Source organism: Gymnoscopelus microlampas (assembly GCF_963454915.1).
Source record: "Gymnoscopelus microlampas genome assembly, chromosome: 14".
Taxonomy (NCBI): Eukaryota; Metazoa; Chordata; class Actinopteri; order Myctophiformes; family Myctophidae; genus Gymnoscopelus; species Gymnoscopelus microlampas.
Window position 1 is genome coordinate 24,868,132 of NC_139951.1, and position 20,231 is coordinate 24,888,362.

Consider the following 20,231-nt stretch of genomic DNA (forward strand, 5'->3'; position numbering starts at 1 on the left):
GCGTCACAAGCACAACCGCCCGGGTGGGTTGAATCTCATCCAACATAAGGTTCCACTATAAAGTCGTCCCCTTCCCCATTGCATTGGACCCATTGGACTCACTCAGAAGCCTGTAACATTAGCAGTGGTGGAAAAAGTACTCAAATGTTTTACTTTTACTTGAGTAAAAGTAGCAATACTGCAATGTAGAAATACTCTGTTACTTACAAATGAAAGTCCGGAATTCAAACTTTGGTCCAAAAATAAAGTTTTTAAAAAAGTACAAAAGTATTAGCATCAAAATGTACTTAAAGTACCAAAAGTAGAAAGTACAGCAGAATGTCCCATTTCACAAGTTTTCAAATGTATAAAAAACATTTTGAAAATAGCAGATCTACAAGCTCACAATGTGTCATTGAGACGCATTGTGAACTTGTAGATTGGCTATTTTCAAATGGCCGAAATGTATATGAAGTGGGTAATGTATAGTAACTAAAGTTTTCAAATAATTGAAAACTATTTCTCATGTTCTATTTCTAAATGTCCTGTGCAGTACATTTGTACTGCACAGCTACATCAGGTAAGGAGCAGCCATGCCCCAGGCCCAACAATCTTAAGACATGTTTTGGCATCTGACAGGTCCAAGCAGAGCACCCCTCTCACATAAATAAGAAATAAGAATAGGAGGATATTTATCAAGGCTGGTGTGCATAGTACAATATTTACCTCTGAGATGTAGTGGAGTAATAGTAAAAGTACTGAAAACTGGAAATGTAGTTGTAACTTTACACCACTGAACATTAGTGAATAGTGAGTTGGTTATGTGGATAAGATATAGGGAGTCTGGAAAAATATGATTTGGGGCTAAACTAGTAATTCAAAAACTAGTAATTCAAACAACTTTGGTAAGGCCTCTTTTAAGAAAGGAAGGCACAGACGTCTTTCCTACCACCTACTGAACTGATTTCTGGTTGTCTCAAATGATAGATGATAATCAAAATCAGTTTCTACTCTGCAACTGACAATATTAAATTAAATATACCACCACATCAATCCCTGCATCAATCCCTGCTGAGCTCCTCAAATAAAACTTATATCAAATAGATTAATAAATGATAATATCAAAACGAATGCTCAGTTTCTACTCTCCACAACTGACAAATGGCTAAATCCCACCAGATCAATCCCGGCTGAGCTCCTCTCTTCAAATAAATGATACATAATAAATATAATATAGATATTAATCTATCATGTTGATGATGGATCTGGACGGTCTCTTTCCCCACATCAATGTACCACTCAGGCTGGGTTTGTAAGGTTACTTTTGAAGTGTACTCATTACAGATGACTCCCCTCTTAAAATGAAAGTAATAATAATAATGTTGTTGATAATAATGATACTTCTTTAAAGAAATGTAAACTTATTAAATTAGATAAATTAAAACAAATTACTTTATTGAAATACATTAAATAAATGTTTTAAACCTGGATAGTGTATGCATCCAATAAGAAAAGGCTTTATTATTATTTATTATATTATGTATAATAACAAAAATAAAGGTTGTCTTGTTTTTATTTGGAAAATAGTATTAGTAGAATAGAGTAAAGTAGAGTAGAGCATGGAAATATCATTTTGGAGTTTCCAATTATGGTGCTTTTTACCATCCAAAGATATTTTAATGAACAAACGTTTTGATGTTTTTGACTACTGTAATTCAATTCCCACATTTTAACAAAGAGTACTTCATGTTGTTGATACACTAATTACTCACTTCCCCCTGAAAACTTCAGTCCTGTGAATGAACTTGTGTTAATTGCATCAACCACCAGTGGATGTCCCAAAGATTTTTACAACTGAACAAAAAACAATACTGAGATCCTTATAGATCCTAAAGGTCAGAGACAGCAGGAGATCCATTCTGATTTGTCTCTGAAACCAAGTAAATGGGTCAGACACCTGTGGATGCAGATCTTAATGTCCAAAATGATATAACTAATCAGGGACGTGCACAGATAGACTCTAGGTGGTGCTGGAGCACCTGCCCTTTGCCCTCTTGACCAGAAGTGCCCTTTTAAAAAAAAAAATCAGTTTACAGCAGGGGTCTTCAACTGGGGGTCCTCAGAGTTACTACAGGGGGTCCGCCAAATCTTTGTGTGATATGATTTTTCTTTTTACATTAACCACTCGAAACCTAGCATCCCTTTTCTGAGGAGAACTTTAGCCAAAAATAGCAGATCTACAAGCCCACAACGCCTCGCGCTGCGAGGCGTTGTGGGCTTGTAGATCGGCTATTTTTGGCAAAGAGGTATAGGTGTAGAGGGAAAAAAGAGCAGACCAAGTAAACAAAAAAAGTGTAATTTACTTGAGCACCTGCCCCTCAAAATGTCTGTGCACGCCACTGTAACTAATATTAGGATGTTTGTCATTTAAAAGACATCTCCGAAATTAGAAGCTTATACTCTGAAAAACAGGTCCATGCATTCATTCATTTCAACAACGTCTAGCCTGGTTTTGTATTGGAATTGTCTGTGAGAGTCTTGATTACAGCACACTTGGGATTTTACACTTGGGATAATGATGGCTTGTTGGTGTGGTCAGTGTAACACTCCTTTGGCAAGCCTTGTGAACCGTATCAAAGAGAGTGGTACCCTTTTTGGTGTAATGGTAACACAGATACTTGGGATACTTAAGGTAATGGAACCAATCCCCGCCAATGAATACATTATTTACCCACTCGGTCTTCTAACTACAAACAAGAAATACAAAAAATCTTGTGAAACTGGTAAATCTCATCAAAATTGGAAGACTGATCATATGCTGAATTGGCTCAACTGTCTGACAGTGATGAATGATAAGAAAAGATGTGGGGACTGGTTCTGGTCTTCTTATTTACTAGCCCAATTCACTCAGCAGAAACCCTAGAGGGGACAGTCCTGCCACAGAGACATTGAGAGGCCCCAGTCCTTTGTAACTTTAATCTGCACCCTCTGTCCCCTATCATTTCACTGCGAAGTTGACTTTGAACCACGTACCATTTGATATAGTTTGCCTCAACATCTTCACAAGGACACTATCAATAAATAACAGAAATGTCTCTAATACTTGCATCTTGTACATATCCCCTTTCTTCTTAGTTGACCTGTTTGACAGCACTATATGTCTTGTAAACTGAAAAATGACGTTTATCCATACTTTATACGGTGACGTACATACAAAGATGGCATCCTTGTTTCAAGTAAGTCTACAGTAAGTAACTAAGAAGTAGCCTAGTAAATAAGATTGGCCCAAAGGAGGGCTATATTGACTCTTGTTTTAGACTTGACCGCCTAGAATGGACAACAAACTTATAAATTAAATCCTACTCTCATTTACAATGGAGGCATTCATTAGTGTGCAGCTGTGAAAACCTTTAGAGTGTGCATTGAGACTGTATATGAATCTCTGACTGGCTAGCTGTTTTTCAACCATGTAGTACGTAAGAAATAAATAAAAAACAGAACAGAAAGCAACCGAGTAAGTTCATACATGTTTATTTAGTCATCTCATTCATCATCAGTTGTGCAGTGGTGTGTGCATAGCAAGAGAAGCAACACTCACGATACAGTACAGATACAGTACACTCACGAACAAAAGGCAAATAAAAAGTGTTTGTTTTTTAATCAGGAAAAGGACATTTAGAAACAGTTCAAGTGCACAGAGTTTCGGTAGTAAATGAAAGGGAATGTATGTCGGGACCTGAGGACTCCTGAACAAGAGATGAAGGGAGGAGAGGATAGAAGACCTGAACACTTGTGCTCTCTTCCTCTGCAGACATCTCAGGACAGGACCAACGTCTTGAATTCTAGAGTGAGAAACAGTTTTGGGTTAGTTCAGAGATAATTTATTGCACAAAAAACACAAAAGATCTGTTAAACCCTTTGTCATTTCACAGTGAGATTAAGCAGATGATGTCATTGAATGTATTTTAAATACGATTGACATCCGGTTTCCAAAAATCCTAGATTAACCAGCCATTTTGCAACAAGAGATGCTGACATAATGTGGATTTTCTTTATAAGGATTGCCCTGATGACACTGAGGTGTCCGTGGCTAAAGTTCAAATACAATACTACCAGGCCATGGTATTAGGAGTCATACATGTTTTTACCGGCCAGATTACATTTTTAGCCGATATGCAACAAGGTCACACAATGCTGTATGCTAAAGATGGAAGGAGACCTGCTGCTGGGAGAGGATTATTATAAAGAGACAGACGTGTTTGTCCCATTACCAATGGGACTTTTCAGTTAAAATATCACAGAGTCTTTGAAATATAGTATTAAACTCAACAAAAACTTCATACAGTAATAATATATATATATTTATACTTATGGTAATGTGAGTTTTAAAACAAAAGTCCTATTAGGATTCAAAATATAAATAGTAGCTCTTTACATAACATGACAACGAATTTAAAAGAGCAGTTGTTATTATTTTCAACTATTGGAATGACAACCAGGTCTTATCAGTTACTGTCGGAAGCGCATCATAGCTTGCATTATGTGACACCCTGTCCTCATCACAGCCAATCAGGAGTTCATATTCAGAACTGACCCTCTGCTCCGATCTTGCCATCACCATCATCATCAGCCGCTGTGATGAAGGCCTTGGCCTCTGCATCAGACAGCTCCCGAGCCCCAGGGGAGAACCGCTGCAGGAAGCCTCTGGATGGAAGCAGGTGTGTAAAATTAATATGAATAGAAGTAGACAGAGCCTATAGTATATACAGTATAGCTAGATCCTGTAAAATCCCGTAGGAAAAAAAAGTGTTACGGGCTCAATTGGTTCCACTGTGCACCCTAGTCAGTTAAATTTACATTTGGGATTTTACTCTGCACCCCCCTCAACACACACACACACACACACACACACACACACACACACACACACACACACACACACACACACACACACACACACACACACACACACACACACACACACACACACACACACACACACACACACACACACACACACACACACACACACACACACACACACACACACACATGCATCAGAAGTGGTACCGTCTCCCCCCAAATAACACATTCATGAGTATGTGGCATCCCATAGGTCCTAAACCCTCGTCATAAAATTATACAACTGTGGATTAGTATGTTTACAGCTTAATGGCACCATCCATTAATACAAACAGTGGACTTTGTATTAAATCTCTATCATTCAAACACAAACACACAAACAAACAAACAAACAAACACACACACACACACACACACACACACACACACACACACACACACACACACACACACACACACACACACACACACACACACACACACACACACACACACACACACACACACACACACACACACACACACACACACACACACACACACACACACACACACACTCAGAGCACTTTAAAAGCCTTACAAATGCCCTAACCCTAACCCTATAAGTTAATTTTAGAATTGCGTCTGTACAGTACATGCCTGCAGACCACACATCAGTTGGAAGTTGACAAATTATGTCATCCAGGACAAGAATCAATTCAAATCACAGAAAATGTATCAGAAATAGGCAGGTCTTTTGGCTTATTTTGTCTCAGTGATAGCAAGGTATTTCTTATTACCTGCATGCACATATTATTGTTTTTCTCAATTCATTGTCAAGGTTGTCACTTGTCATATGGTCCAAAAAGAATTGGACCATATCACAAAGATAGATAATATAGTACAACTGTATACGTACTTCATCTCCTCCACCTCTAAATATCCACTGTCATCATCATCGATCATACGGAAGATGCTTTTAACCTCCTCGGGTGTCTTCGAGGCCAGGCCACACAGCTGGAAAAACTTTTTGTGGTTGAACGACTCTGGAGCTGGACACACACACACACACACGCACACGCACACACACACACACACACACACACACACACACACACACACACACACACACACACACACACACACACACACACACACACAGGAAAATTACCACTGAGGACTTTGCTGTGTAATGCTTATATGCATGTCATACAACGCGTTGTGAGCTTGTACATCGACTATTGGCTACAAGGCTGCTGTCCAGGAGGGTGATGTGTTTCCCCTCTCCCTGTTTCTGTCTTTACACACTGGCAGACACACAACTCCACTAAAAACATTTTTCAAATCATGGCTAAGTTATCGCGACACTGGACAAACCCACAAGAATGACAGATACACACTGCGACCACCACATCCTTCTGCACCTCACAGATTTGGATCAAACACATCACTAAAAGGCAAATACGAAGAAGAGTTTTGTTTAAGAATTGTGTTACTTTTTTGCCTTGATGAGAATTAAGATGAGTAAAGAAGCTTACGAATTATTGAAAACATAATAATAATAAAATGTGTGTGTGTGTGTGTGTGTGTGTGTGTGTGTGTGTGTGTGTGTGTGTGTGTGTGTGTGTGTGTGTGTGTGTGTGTGTGTGTGTGTGTGTGTGTGTGTGTGTGTGTGTGTGTGTGTGTGTGTGTGTGGGTGGGTGTTCATAATGTTACAATGTTCTGACTCTTGCTATCTTTCTGTCTTTCATTCATGTGTTCTCTTACACATTACAGAAGTTAGCACCTGTTGTCTAACCTACCTGAGCAGTCCTTGATGGCATTGTCAATGGCATCAGCCGCGAGGATAGAAGTGAATGACATATTAATCCTGTAGGGTAAAAAGAAGAGCATTGTAAATTATTCACTCTCCCCTCTCCCTCTCAATTCTTCTCTGTCTCTTTCTCTCTTTCAAAACGCGTCTGGCCATGTGCAGGTCACTGGGTTCATCATCATCATCATAGTCTTCATCATTATAGTCTTCATCATCATCATCATCATCATCATCATCATAGTCTTCATCATCATCATCATCATCATCATCATATCTATTAGTTTCTATGATGTGCACTAAAACCTTGCCAACATTTCATTGGATTTAGGCATTTGATCCACCCTGATCTGACCCAGGTAATTCGATGATCCTCTATAGTCTAAACTGTCCAATTAGAAATGTAATGACAATAGAATTCCATCAATTGACCAAAGTTGTAAAAGGCAGTCCATAAAATTTAGTTTATCTCGCATTTTGATTTTTTTTTTAAAAAGTTCATAATTCCCATCTGCTTCTGCTCTGCTCTATTCTATATCTTAAATTATCCCACAGAAACAACCATTAAGACACAAGACAAGAGACACTTCTCTAGAATGTATTTGATGACAATGTTATTTGTATTTAGCCTACTCAAAGCAGCCAATAGATATTCTAATAAGAAAGTGGACTTCCATTCCTCTCTATCAGGCACCATAAGACCAAGGTGACCTGTCATCCTTCCCTATCCGTTACGCACGGCACATGCAAAAGTTAGTCTTTCACTCACCGCTCTCAGGTTCTGTCCTCGTCCAACAGGTCCAGTTGTAAGATAAGGCTTTATGGTGACCGCTGATAGTCGGCAAGGACTTATATATACGCTGCAGTCTCTAGAGTGGATGCGCGCACAAAGAGCGATGCTTAAGTTACTTGTCCGCGTATCAAATTCTGAGCTCCCTCTCGAATTCCTTACCTGCCCAATTAACCTTTACTATTTATACGTATACACTCCGCCTGCGTTTATGGGTGGTTGTGTCACCTGCACCGCCCCTGTGTATCCAGTCTATAGGCTGCTGAATGGTATAGCTCATGTTTTATGGCTCCCTCCTCCCTCTCCCCTCTCTCATATAACACATGCTTTTAATTCAATGCTAAGAATTAATAATCTAATGATGTATTAATTTGATCGTTCTTGATTTGTCTGTCTGTCTGTCTGTCTGTCTGTCTGTCTGTCTGTCTGTCTGTCTGTCTGTCTGTCTGTCTGTCTGTTTTTGCTGGCCAATTTATTCATATACAGGTGATATGAAAGATACAGTCTCAAATTGAATTCAGAATCAGAGCCAGAAACACTTTTATTGGCAGATACATTTGCATGATGTATAGGCTAGGAAGTTGACCAGGTGTAGGCGGCTGTACTGACAGCTCTACATACGTCAAGCAGATCAACATAACCATTACATGATCCAATGAATAATCTTCTCAATTCAAATGAGAACATGGGCCAGCTGGCAGATGAGATGATATCCTCTTTTTAAACAAATCAAACGGAATCTGTTCAAGCTTAGCTCCACAATTGCTAACTTAAGCCTTTGTAACTGCTTTTTTTTTTTTTTACTTATATGATTGATGATGTTTTACTATGTAGCACTCTGAGATTCCTTGTGAATGAAAAGTGCATTACAAATAAAATGTATTATTATTATTATTGTAAGATAGGCCTACAATGTATCTGAAAAGGGTGGAATTAAAGAGTTTGCAGATATTTCCTGGATAATCTGTAATTTGTTCTTTTTGTTTTGAGAGTTTTTAAATTATCAATTTGGGAAGAATAGGGGCTACTGTACTCATATGGTTTCCTGTTCATTACCTGATGCCATCAAACCCAGCATTTTCTCATCTAAATTGAAGAAAGGAAGAGAGAGAGAGAGAGAGAGAGAGAGAGAGAGAGAGAGAGAGAGAGAGAGAGAGAGAGAGAGAGAGAGAGAGAGAGAGAGAGAGAGAGAGGTGTCATGAAAATCAAACCAACCAATCAACAAAAATGAGGGTTCAGATTATCTTATTCTTTTGCCCATTAATCTTTAATTGTCTAGGAGTCAATTACCCAAAGCATACACTGCCTCAAATACACAGTATACAAGGCCTTTCTTTCTCTTGCAGGCCAGCTCTTACCTTTGTCAGTAAACTATAATGTTACATAAACGAATATGTTACCTTTTAAGAATGTTCTGACTAAAATGTTCTGACTAAATTAAAGATAACTTCCACAAGACAATAATTGACTGTGTCTTTCTCATCAGCTTTGCACACACACACACACACACACACACACACACACACACACACACACACACACACACACACACACACACACACACACACACACACACACACACACACACACACACACACACACACACACACACACACACACACACACAAATCCTGTGGTTGATAACCACTGTACCAGACCAACTTGGTGCTTTACCCTCGTATCCACTTCCCTCTGAGTCTCTGACCACATATATGCCCCAGTCATCTCCGCAGAGAAAGCGTATCATGAGCAGCTGTCGGTTGCCCAGATCACCACACTAACCCTTTACCAAACACACCATTGCAGCATCATGACATGCAGTGGTGGAAGAAGTAGGCTACTCAACATTTTTTACTTAAGTAAAAGTATCGATACCACAATGTGAAAATAGTCTGTTAGAAGTAGAAGTTTTTATTCAAAATCTACTTGAGTAAAAGTGCAAAAGTATTGGCATTAAAGTGTACTTAAAGTACCAAAAGGTAAAAGTACTGAAGTTTTCAAAATGAATAAAAATCTTTTGAAAGATCTACAATGCAACGTGTTGTGAGCTTGTAGATTGGCTATTTTCGAAGGCTAGACTAGAGTGATTGCAATAGTGGTTTCCAACTCTGGTTTGTCTTGCACTGTTCTAGTTATTAGGTCATGGACGCCACCTTGTGGTTCTTTTATGCCAATGCAGTAGCAACACCAGTCATGTGACATCAAATATTGATTATTTCACTAGAAAACTAGACGTTTATTACCCATGGTAATTAAATACAAATAAAATAAAGCAATGATTAACTTGTATATTACTTTTTGGCGTGAACACTGGAGATTAAAGACACTGTAGTGGAAGAGCAAAGATGGAGAGAAATGTGCTCCAGACCTCAGACTTGGGAATACAAAGTCTGAGGTATTAGTAGTACTAGTAGTACTAGTACAACTTGTACAACTTGTACTTTGTGTCAGTGTACCGAAGACTCCTGGCAAACATCTGTATATTGTGAGTATAAGTGTAAAACGAATTCCATTAATTCAGACGTAAAAATGAAAGCCAGTGGGTAGGTGGATATGTGAATAATAACCATTATCTGAGTGGTGCATTAAGGCAATGCATGACTAATCATCATCATCATCATCATCACCACCACATCATCATTGCTGAAACCTTATGAAAGATTTCATGTCTCACCTCTGAGGACAAAGGTCACATCATGTGTCTTATTGAAAAATAATCTTTATTCCGCTCTCATCGTCTGTCTGTTTTCCATCACAGTGCATCATCATAATCATCATCATCATCATCATCATGACCACAGACAGTAGAACAAAGCTAACACAATAGCACTATGACAGAGGAGAGAGAAATGTCAGCCACACATTACAGTCAGGTACATTCACCATGGACAGAGACATGATCAGACAGAGAGAGTGACAGTGAGAGAAGGACAGACGGAGGGTTGCTGGCAGTCAAGGTTTAAAGATCATCTATGTGTGTATAAAAGTATGGGATGGGTGTGTGAGTGAGTCAAAGAGAGAGAAGAAGGGGGATGTGACATCTTGTTCCTTCGAAGTAGGTAGGTAAGGTGTTGGTCACTGCGTGTCATTTAGCCCTTGATCATTAGAGCAAACTCTGTGAGAAGAAAGCGAGATAAAAGATTATTTCAAGCTTTATTTCTAAACTGCTCAAGTTAAGCAACTGTGTAAATACTGGATGTTCTTTCAAATCACATGCCAGTTCTCACAGTTTAGTTTTTACTGTAGACAATAATGGTTATTGCATTGGTTTGGTATATGAAGTTTAGTATTATCCATCTCCTGCCTTGTCAGATCTTTCAGTCTTGTATTAAAAAGAAAGTATTCAAATAAATCTTAATGATAGCTATTTTTCCAGACACAGTTTACCATCAAGTCCTAGACCTCGAAATTATCCCTGATCCCTGTTACAGCCCCTGTTTTTAATAGAATTAAAATCTCACCATCTTCTCCGATCATGCCATCACCATCAGCGTCTCCGGCCGCCAAGAACGTCTTGGTCTCAGCGTCAGTCAGAGCCCTGGCGCCTGCAGAGAAGTTCTGCAGGAAGAGTCTAGAGAGAACGACCAAAAATAAATATTATGCAACGTCACATGATAGACCCCTTTTTTCTCCTTTGTGTTTATTGTTATTTTTCCCCTTAATGTATTGAGACAATCAGTATAGACCGCTGTCTGCTCTGGCAGGTCATGAAGTTTCATGACATGAAAGATACACTCTATTCAATTCTATTCTATGTCAGCCTTTAACATGAGACTCAAGGAAAATGTTGGCATATAGAGTTACTCCTTTGAACCGCAAGGGCTGAGTTTTTCAGATTCCTCCAGGCATGGACATCACGCTAGATTAACTGTGGCCCAAACAGAGAAATATGATCTGGGTGCCATTGAAGAGAACTGTTCTCCTGTACTGTATGTGCATCTGAGGCAGTCTAAGAGAGTTTTGCGTACTTCAGCTCCTCCTCCTCAATGAAGCCGCTCTGGTCCTGGTCAATGATGTGGAAGGCCTTCTTCACATCCTCTGCGGACTTGGCTGCCATGCCGATCTTGGCAAAGAACTCCTTGTGCTTGAAGGTATCGGGAGCTGAGGAAAGAGAGAGACAGAGAGATAGAGAGAGAAAGTAAGAGAGACACACACACACACACAGAGAGACAGAAAGGGAGACAGAGTCAGAGAGAGAGGGGAATTCATCTTCAAATCTCGTGAATATATAAAACATGCATGAATATTATTCTTGACATGATATCTATCTAGGCCTACAGTGTGTTTACATTAAGGTCTCCTAGTGTGTTAACATTAGAAGTTACCAGTATGCTTATTCATGCTCCGTCGTATGACAGTGTCACTGTTTTTATTGGGATATTATAAAGCCTGGCATTTTGAAGGAGTGCCACAATGGCTGTCACTTCAGTCTCCTTACAGTACGGTATGTAATCCTACAAATGCCATTGAATTCTGACTAGCCTATAGCATGACTGAAGTAATGCACATGCGTATTTCTGAGCTCCATCTACACTACAGTATCTATCTATGTGGGTGGTCTTACCTTTGCAGGCTGCAAGGGCTGCAGTGATGTCAGCTTCTACGAGAACAGCGGCGAGTGCCATTTTTATCTGAGGGTAGGAAAGAAGTAGATAAATCATCATTTAAGCTCAAAGACATGAGAAGGAGGCATCATAGTGTACACCAGAGTGTATTGCACTCAGCTGTTGAAGCATTATTAAGCATTATACTAAGCATTATACCAGACATCTTAAATCTATTGCAGTACAGCTAGTAAATGACAGGGTATTATAAGTTTGAATCTCTTCATAAAGCCATACAATGTATATTGTATCCCCTATGCCAGTATTCTTTTGAGTTAATCACACACAAAAAAAAGTTTGATTCAAAGGATCAGAAAAGGTAGTCCACTTTTCCCAAATCAGGACCTCCAAGCCAAAAGATTAAAGATCCTTTGCAGTTCTGTTTAAGGTTTGGTAGGGATATTCATCCATTTAATTCCTTGGTTAGTCCAAAGATAAACTTGTTTTTTTGTTGTTTAGGATTATCCCCTGTAGTCCTTTTCCTGTTCCAGTGCAAAGTGCAGGAAGCTCATTGAGTTCAGTTGCAGACTTGCTGAAAGATTTGCTTCTTTTCTGTGGAACTCACCTCAAGTTTTTGAGCACTAAGATTAAAAAGTGGATTCGCTCAGATGAAGCTGGCAACTGCAGTAAACTCCCCTGGATATCCTCACAAGCTTATATACCTTCTCTCACCCGAAATATGAGGCATATGTAATAGACACGCATCGGAGTGGGTGAAAATGTGGCCAGTGGTCAGAGCTGTTCTATTTATATGTACATAAATGAAGACGCTTAAATGGTACGCATGGGCCTATGCAAAAGAAGTTGATATTGCGTCGGGCTAATAATATACGGTGCTGATTTGGGTGATATATGCTATGCTCTGATCATGGATATCTGGACCATATTAAATAGCACACAGCATCATGGACGGAAAAGAGAGGTACTGTACTCTATTTCCTGAATTCAATCACATTTAGGTGATTAGATGAGTAGCCTACTAGTTTTATTATCAATCAAGGATAAGCATTTAATTTAAGCCTATTAAGCGTTTAAGAATCTGAATTGTTATTGTGTAACTTATACAGCATAATATACAACTATTGTATTTCTCCAATTAGGACTGATTAATGATGCATATGCTCTCTCTGAACAGAATAGTTTGGTGAGAATTAACTTTCATATTGGCATGCACATTGGCATGCGTAAAATGTCTGCAATGTTACTCACATTACCAGATGATTTGGCTCGATGATTGGAAAAGGATAACTCAAGTCACAGTGAATAGACTGCCTAATATATTGTTATAGGCAATATATGTAGCCTATTGTTTTATACTTAAAAAATAATAAATATTGATATAATAATCAATCAAATGTGGAATAAAGAACCATAGAATTTCACAAAATGTCAGATTTCATTTCAGAAGGACAAAGGCTGTGTGTAACCTAAAAGCAATAGGCTTAAAATTGCTGTAGCATGCGTGACACTGTAAATGGTTTGGGAATCTAAGATTGAGTCAAAACATTGGAACTGTCCAAATTCCGCCAAATATATTACAACTGAATCAAACCATGATCCAATTTGAACACTCTATGGCACTTTTTTAAAACATGGTTTTGTCAGGTGCACAGTGCAAAATTAATTTATAGAATTTGGCACTGTGGTTCAAAAAGGATAACTCAGTCACAGTGAATAGACTGCCTATTATATTATTGTAGGCAATATATGGCATATTGTTTTATACTTAAAAGTAAGAAATATCAATATAATAATGTTAAAATGTGGAAGAAAGAACAACAGAATTTCAAAACATGTCAGATTTGATTTCAGAAGGACATAGGCTGTGTGTAACCTAAAAACAATAGGCTTGAAATTGCTGTAGTACGGGTGACACTGTAAATGGTTCGGGAATCTAAGATTGAGTCCAAACATCGGAACTGTCAAAACTCCGCCAAATATATTACAACTGAATCAAACTATGATCCAATTTGAACCCACTATGGCACTTTTTAAAAACATGGTATTGTCGGGTGTACAGTGCAAAAATCTGTGCACTTTCATCCAGTTGAAGACTTCCAGCTAGGTTATAGTCTTCCTCTCTTACACTCATGTAGGCTATTTCTCGTTAAGGCTTTGGAAGTATTTATGATGCTATTTTAGGAAAGTTTATATTTGCATAGGCTGTTGTCACTCAAGCCCTTTAGATCTTGTGTAGGCCCAATGAAAGAGAAGTATCTAGGCTATAACACACAACCGTTTGTACTGAGGAATTACAGTAGTCATCTACATTTACAAAGAAAGGCTTATAGCTCATTAGAAGTTATCCCAGTGAGATAATGTATAAAAATCCCTATTTAGATAATAGGCTTCACTCTCTCCACTGTTAACTCCGTACTTACTGTACAGTATAGACAGGTGTAGAATTATATAATAAATCTATTCTATAACAACAAAAATCTTCTCTTATATCTGGCCTTGACATACAAATGTTTGAGAAGGACTTATTCTATACCAGCTAGTTTTATGAATTATGCATTCTTGTATAGGCCTACCTTTTTTTTTTTTTTTTTTAAAGACACTTTTTCAAGGCCTTACAAATCAGCCTATAGCGTTCTGGGTGGTCAAATAAGGTCCCTCACCCTGAATGACTGGGTTATGGATACAGTCACTATTCCTGCCCTTATTAAATATCAGGGTTATATTACAAATGTACTGTCTCAGACTTGGGTTGAAAAATATAAAGTAAAGCTGTAGTGTATCTCCAGACAGAAAGCTTCCGTCGTCATTGAGGTGTGCTTCAAATGTACATTTTATAAGAACTCCTTGGGGCTAAATTCTCTATTCTTCCCCATTTTCATAGTTAAAACACCTTGCAATGGCACTTGTTTGATATTAAGATAAAATGTTTTCACTAAGCACATAATGTGGGGTGAGATTTTTAGGATGAGCACTTTTCAGAATAAAACTTCAAATGTTTTTTTTTTCTTTTTTCTTTTTTTCTGTTTTCACTGCTATGAAGAAAGAAGTGAAACATATTCCATGTGTCCCTTACCTAGCATTATAGCTCACAATCTGAGAGAGAACATTGCAAATCAATGTGCCTCGCTGACAAAAAGCCATGTAATTGGGGACTAAAGTAACCCTATCCCAGTGCTGGCTCCATTCCTGTGGAACATACTGTATTGCCTCAGACTATGCAGTTGCAAGTTGTGCTCAAATCACAGCTTTTGAAGCACATCCAGAAAGCAAGTCGCCTCTAGTGCTGTTCTCACTGAAGCACCTGTCTCTGCCAATGCTGACCATTTATCTAGCAGCCTGTACCACTGGGCTATGCCAAAGCATATCCTCTTTCACTTTCAATCACATCGTCAAAGATGTATAATAGGTGTAAAGTAAGCTATGGTATGGAGGCTGGCATGTTTGGATCCAAAGAATCCCGCTCCAGATATGCACATATAGACATGAAACAACTCCCCCCCCCCCGGAAACCAATATTGAACACAAGACATTGCTTTTTTCTTTTAACCCAAAATGTGAGTTTATTCCACTTTCAGAAAAGTGCAAATGAGTGGTAGTACTAGTTTCTCTGAATGCAAGAACAAAACATATTTAAAAAAAACATGGAGTGTAAACACGCTTTTGGGTCATAGGGGGGTTACAGTACAGGGCTGTGACATTCATAAATAAAATGAATATAAAAAAGATACGGACAGGCATAGTGATGGCATTCTCAGCAGTGGTTCCATAGAATGCAATTAACCCTTGACGAGGAGGGTGAACTCTGTGGAGATAAATAAGACATGATAGTTTAGAGCTCAGTTTTAGCTAGCTATGGTTAGGCAAAAATTCTGAGGTTATGTCCATTCATATTGTTCATCCATATCCATATCAATCCATATCAAAACATCTATCTTTGTACAAATTGCTAAATTTGCTAAATCTAAAAATTCCTTCATACAAAGGACTGCTATTACATTTGATCACCAGTAGGGACCACAATTGTAGTGGTCAGACTTGTTAAATGCCCCCTTGTTAATATGTAATGCCTTATACTTAGGCTGCCAGTTTGTTTTGATTGTTTACTGGTTTACTTTAACTGAACCTGATGTCTAAAAATGCCATTTGAAAATACAACTTGTCTGCAAAGCTCTGGTTACAGGTCACTGGAGAGTGACAGACTTATACTCTGTGCTCTAGCACTGTACCATCAAGAAAACTTCAGTTGATGCAAATAAAAAAAATATAATAATAAATCAAGGACTTGTAATTGGTTACCTTCAACTCCAAAGGCACCATCGCCATCGGTGTCTCCGGCTGCCAGGAAGGCCTTGGTCTCAGCTTCTGTGAGGAGCCTGGCCTTAGCATCGAATGCCTGCAGGAACAGTCTATGGACAAACACGCCACAAAGGTTAACAGGAAGCAAGTGCAGATCTTCTTCATCAACATGTACCAAGACAGATGATGTTGTGTAACTGTGTATATAGGAAGCAGTGGTGTAATGGTGTAAAAGTAAAGCAAAGTAGCCATTTGGGTACTTGGCTCGTGAATCTAGGGGGTGAAAATTTACCAGTGGAACGCTGCGTGTCTCGTGTAGCAAACAAAACACTACCACCAGAAAAGGTACTAGAATATCCTACTCAAGTAGAAGTACTGCTACTTTACTTAAATATGCTTCAATTAGATTACTTGTAAAATCTTCTCAAGTAAAAGTACAAATGTTGCTATTTACTGCTACGGTATAAGCAACAGTAACATATCTTTTCCTCATAAGAAAGCTTTCTCATGGATTTAAGGGGGAACAATTACTATTCTTTGTTTCCTCCTCAGCATGACTGTAGGCTACGCTGTCATTCTTGCCTTTCAAAAGATGTTTTAGAACAACTGATCAAAAATCTATAGCAACATTAGAATTTCAATGAATTTCAGTGTACTCAAAATGTATTAATTATTATTAATACATGAAAACGCTACTCAGTAACAGTAATGAGAGTACTTGCAATTAGTTACAGTGCTTTCACCACTGGTTATATATAAAAACCTTGACTGGGGGTTGAAGACTTGAATGAATTAGAATGAATTAGACCCCAAAAAAATGGTGGCAATAATAACAAACTATACCATGTAGCCATAAACATAAATTGAGCCTTTCTAGTCTGGTGCAGTGTTTTTCCAGTGAGAATAAAGCAGAGAATCAGGGCGCTGCGCTAGGAGCGCTAATGAACTACTGCAGTACATAGCATATGCTATACATTGATATTAGAAACTCCAAGCATTTTTAAATAAAGAATGTAATGGAGTAAAAGGTAGCCAATATTCAAAGAGAAATTCAACTATAGGCTATTCATGAAGTTTAAAATGAACAACGAAATAATGAAGTTTGTAATGCTTACTTCAGCTCATCCTCCTCAATGAAGCCACTCTTGTCCTGGTCAATAGCATAGAAGGCCTTTTCGATGATTTCATCAGACTTTGTGTGCAGACCAACCTTGGCGAAGAATGACTTGTAGTCAAAGGTATCAGCAGCTGTTAGAGAAAGAGAGAGAACACATGGAGAGGGAATAAGTTTCACGCAGCATGAGAGAAAGTGGAAAAGCGTGCATTTCCTCAGTGAATTTTTACTGCTAACTTCAAATTCCAAGCATTGCCATTGAAGCTGCATAATGCTGCATTTGTTTTAGCTAGAATTATGGACAAACACCGGAATGGATCATAGCAATGGTTATAAAAGCCATGAAAAATGTGCTTATTTATGTATCTAATACATAAATAATAATTTTCCAAACGAGTCAGTCATTAACCAGTGAATGAATAATGATATCATTTATAAGAATAATAATAAGAATAAGAATAATGAGATAGATTAGGGCTATTGGTGGAAGAAGTAGGCTACTCAGATCTTTTAGGCTACTTTCCTAAAAGTAGGCCGCCTACCACAGTATAAAAATAGCCACACAAGTAAACGTCCTGTATTTAAAAAAACGTACATGGCCTACAAAAATAATAGCATCAAAATATATTTAAGTACCAAAAGTAGGCTACACAAGCAGCCTAAAGTACAAATGCTTCTATTTTTTAATTAGCTAGGCCTATGTGGCTTACTTGAGTAAATACAACTTAGTAGCCAGTGGTGTAAAATAACTAAGTACATGTACTGAAGGACTTTACTTAATTACAATTTGGTGGTATTTTTACTTTCTTCAGTATTTCCAATTTTCAATACTTTTACTTCTACACCACAACATCTCAGAGGAAAATGTTGCACTTTTACTCCACTACAATTATATGTAAACTTTAGTTACTTTGTAGGTTTTGATATTATAAAACACACTAACCACTTCAGCCCTACAAATATTTCGGCCGTTTGAAAATAGCCGCATTGACACAATGTGAGCTTGTAGATCTGCTATTTTAAAAAGATTTTAAATACACTTTGAACTTGTGAAATGGGACAGTCTGCACAATGAGTAGGCTACTTTGACTTTTGGTACTTTAAGTATATTTTGATGAGATACTTTTCTACTTTTACTCAAGTAGACTACATTTTAATACAGGACTTCTACTTGTAAGTGTATACCTAAGTTGCAGTATTGATACTATGTAAAACATGTGAGTAGGCTACCTCTTCCATCTCTGTTAGTAGGCTACATTCCATTCCACCACTGATAGGTGTGTCTTCTATAGACTTACCTGCGCATCCAGCGAGTGCTGCAGCAATATCAGCTGCTTCCACAATACCAGCGAATGCCATTTCTGATGATTTTTGTTCTATGGAGGAAAAAAAGAACATTAACATTTATGTATTCAAAATTAGTGATCATCTCTGCCTTATAGGCGAAAGAAGAAGAGAATGCAGACCTATTAATAGGCTACTATATTAAACATTCAAACAAAGCTAGCTTCCCTTCATTTCGGCTAATGTTGCATTCAATCAATCACAGATGTATTCATATTATTATTGTTATTATTGTTATTATTATTATTATTATTATTATTAATAGCTCATAAATGTTTCTGGTTCGTGTTTTATCAGTCTATCATGGGAGACAAGATGTTTAACAAGCTTCTTTTTTTTACCCCATCCAAGGTGTTTGACACCAAGATAACTCGACCCCCCCCCCATCAATTTATAATGTCACAAATGAATTAATATATTCTTAAGCATATTGCCCTGGAGGCACATGTCATTCGGCGCAGCTCGGCCCTCTCATCACAAATCACAATGCACATGCAGTGTACGCCAGGCCTACACATTAATGGCCCCGAACCTCAGTAAAGGTAAATAATGAAATAAATTAAAATAATGAAATAAGGAGGCCTTCCAATCAATCCATTGGGAATTCCCTCCAGTTTTAGGCCTGCGGAGTTTCAGCGTATAGCAAAAAAATCAAAGCAAAAAAACACAAGTTGTAATTCCAATGCAAGTTTCTTCTATAAGAGTATATTCCGTTTCAGTGAAAAGAGAAAAGTCCTCGCAATGTCGAGATGAATCAGAATCAATGCATAAAGTGAGCGATCCTTTTACTTCCATCCAGAGCTGAGAGGAGAGAGACTCACCTTGCTGTCGACCGGAGCAGAATACACCTCAACTTGAGAGCAGGATGAAGCAAGAGGGCCTTCACCTCCCTAATTTATAGTCCTAAGGCTGTGGCCCCTTCGAGGTGTCACTTACACCATATAGGGTTGGTTTAGGACAAAAATGTGTCTAGTTGTCGGATTGTGCTATTTTTACCGCTCGGATCGCTCCCACCGAGGGACACACTCCATATGTGAACAGCAAGAGGGGCATATTTTATGCATACTAAATATGATGCATGCTGCCCATTGGCTGCACGTTTGAACCGTAAATTGTTTGCCATGCGTTTCCTGTGTAATCCAATTCGACTAATTGCGGTATGTGGCACCTAGGGGGCACGCGTTGATGGGGAGCTGGTAGCAAGTCAACCCAATTCCAGTCAATGGTCAATGTAGGCCTCCCCTTGGTCATTATGATTTATTATTATCATTATTATATTTATTTATATATCTAATATTTCTATTTTAAAATAGAATAAAAAGAATACATAATAATAATATTTAATTTTGTATTTTTGGGGAGTTTTTGTTGTTAAAGGTTTTGGGCCATTTTTGGGATAATTATTTTAATTACAACCTTTCTTCTTCTTCTTTTTAATAGACCTGCAGACATTCATCTATCAAGAGACTGGATGGATGCAATTCAAAATAA

General features: G+C 38.2%; 3 protein-coding genes across 3 annotated transcripts; all 3 read right to left on the bottom strand.

Annotated features, from left to right (window-relative positions):
• Positions 1–3,494: 3,494 nt before the first annotated feature.
• On the bottom strand, positions 3,495–7,601 carry pvalb9 (parvalbumin 9). Its single transcript, XM_084077826.1, has 5 exons — positions 7,401–7,601; positions 6,624–6,691; positions 5,741–5,873; positions 4,574–4,683; positions 3,495–3,821 (listed from the first exon to the last, which is right to left on the bottom strand). Exons 2-5 carry the CDS (start codon positions 6,682–6,684, stop codon positions 3,796–3,798), a joined length of 330 nt encoding a protein of 109 aa, XP_083933952.1. The 5' UTR covers positions 6,685–6,691; positions 7,401–7,601; the 3' UTR covers positions 3,495–3,795.
• A 2,521-nt stretch (positions 7,602–10,122) lies between these two features.
• Positions 10,123–12,684, bottom strand: LOC311059776 (parvalbumin beta-like). The gene is made up of 5 exons (XM_084077824.1): positions 12,591–12,684; positions 11,986–12,052; positions 11,390–11,522; positions 10,883–10,992; positions 10,123–10,536 (listed from the first exon to the last, which is right to left on the bottom strand). The coding sequence occupies exons 2-5, from the start codon at positions 12,044–12,046 to the stop codon at positions 10,511–10,513; spliced, it is 330 nt and encodes a 109-aa protein (XP_083933950.1). The 5' UTR covers positions 12,047–12,052; positions 12,591–12,684; the 3' UTR covers positions 10,123–10,510.
• A 2,835-nt stretch (positions 12,685–15,519) lies between these two features.
• On the bottom strand, positions 15,520–19,663 carry LOC311059777 (parvalbumin beta 2-like). The gene is made up of 5 exons (XM_084077825.1): positions 19,562–19,663; positions 18,695–18,772; positions 17,398–17,530; positions 16,283–16,392; positions 15,520–15,788 (listed from the first exon to the last, which is right to left on the bottom strand). The coding sequence occupies exons 2-5, from the start codon at positions 18,753–18,755 to the stop codon at positions 15,763–15,765; spliced, it is 330 nt and encodes a 109-aa protein (XP_083933951.1). The 5' UTR covers positions 18,756–18,772; positions 19,562–19,663; the 3' UTR covers positions 15,520–15,762.
• Between the last annotated feature and the right edge of the window lie 568 nt (positions 19,664–20,231).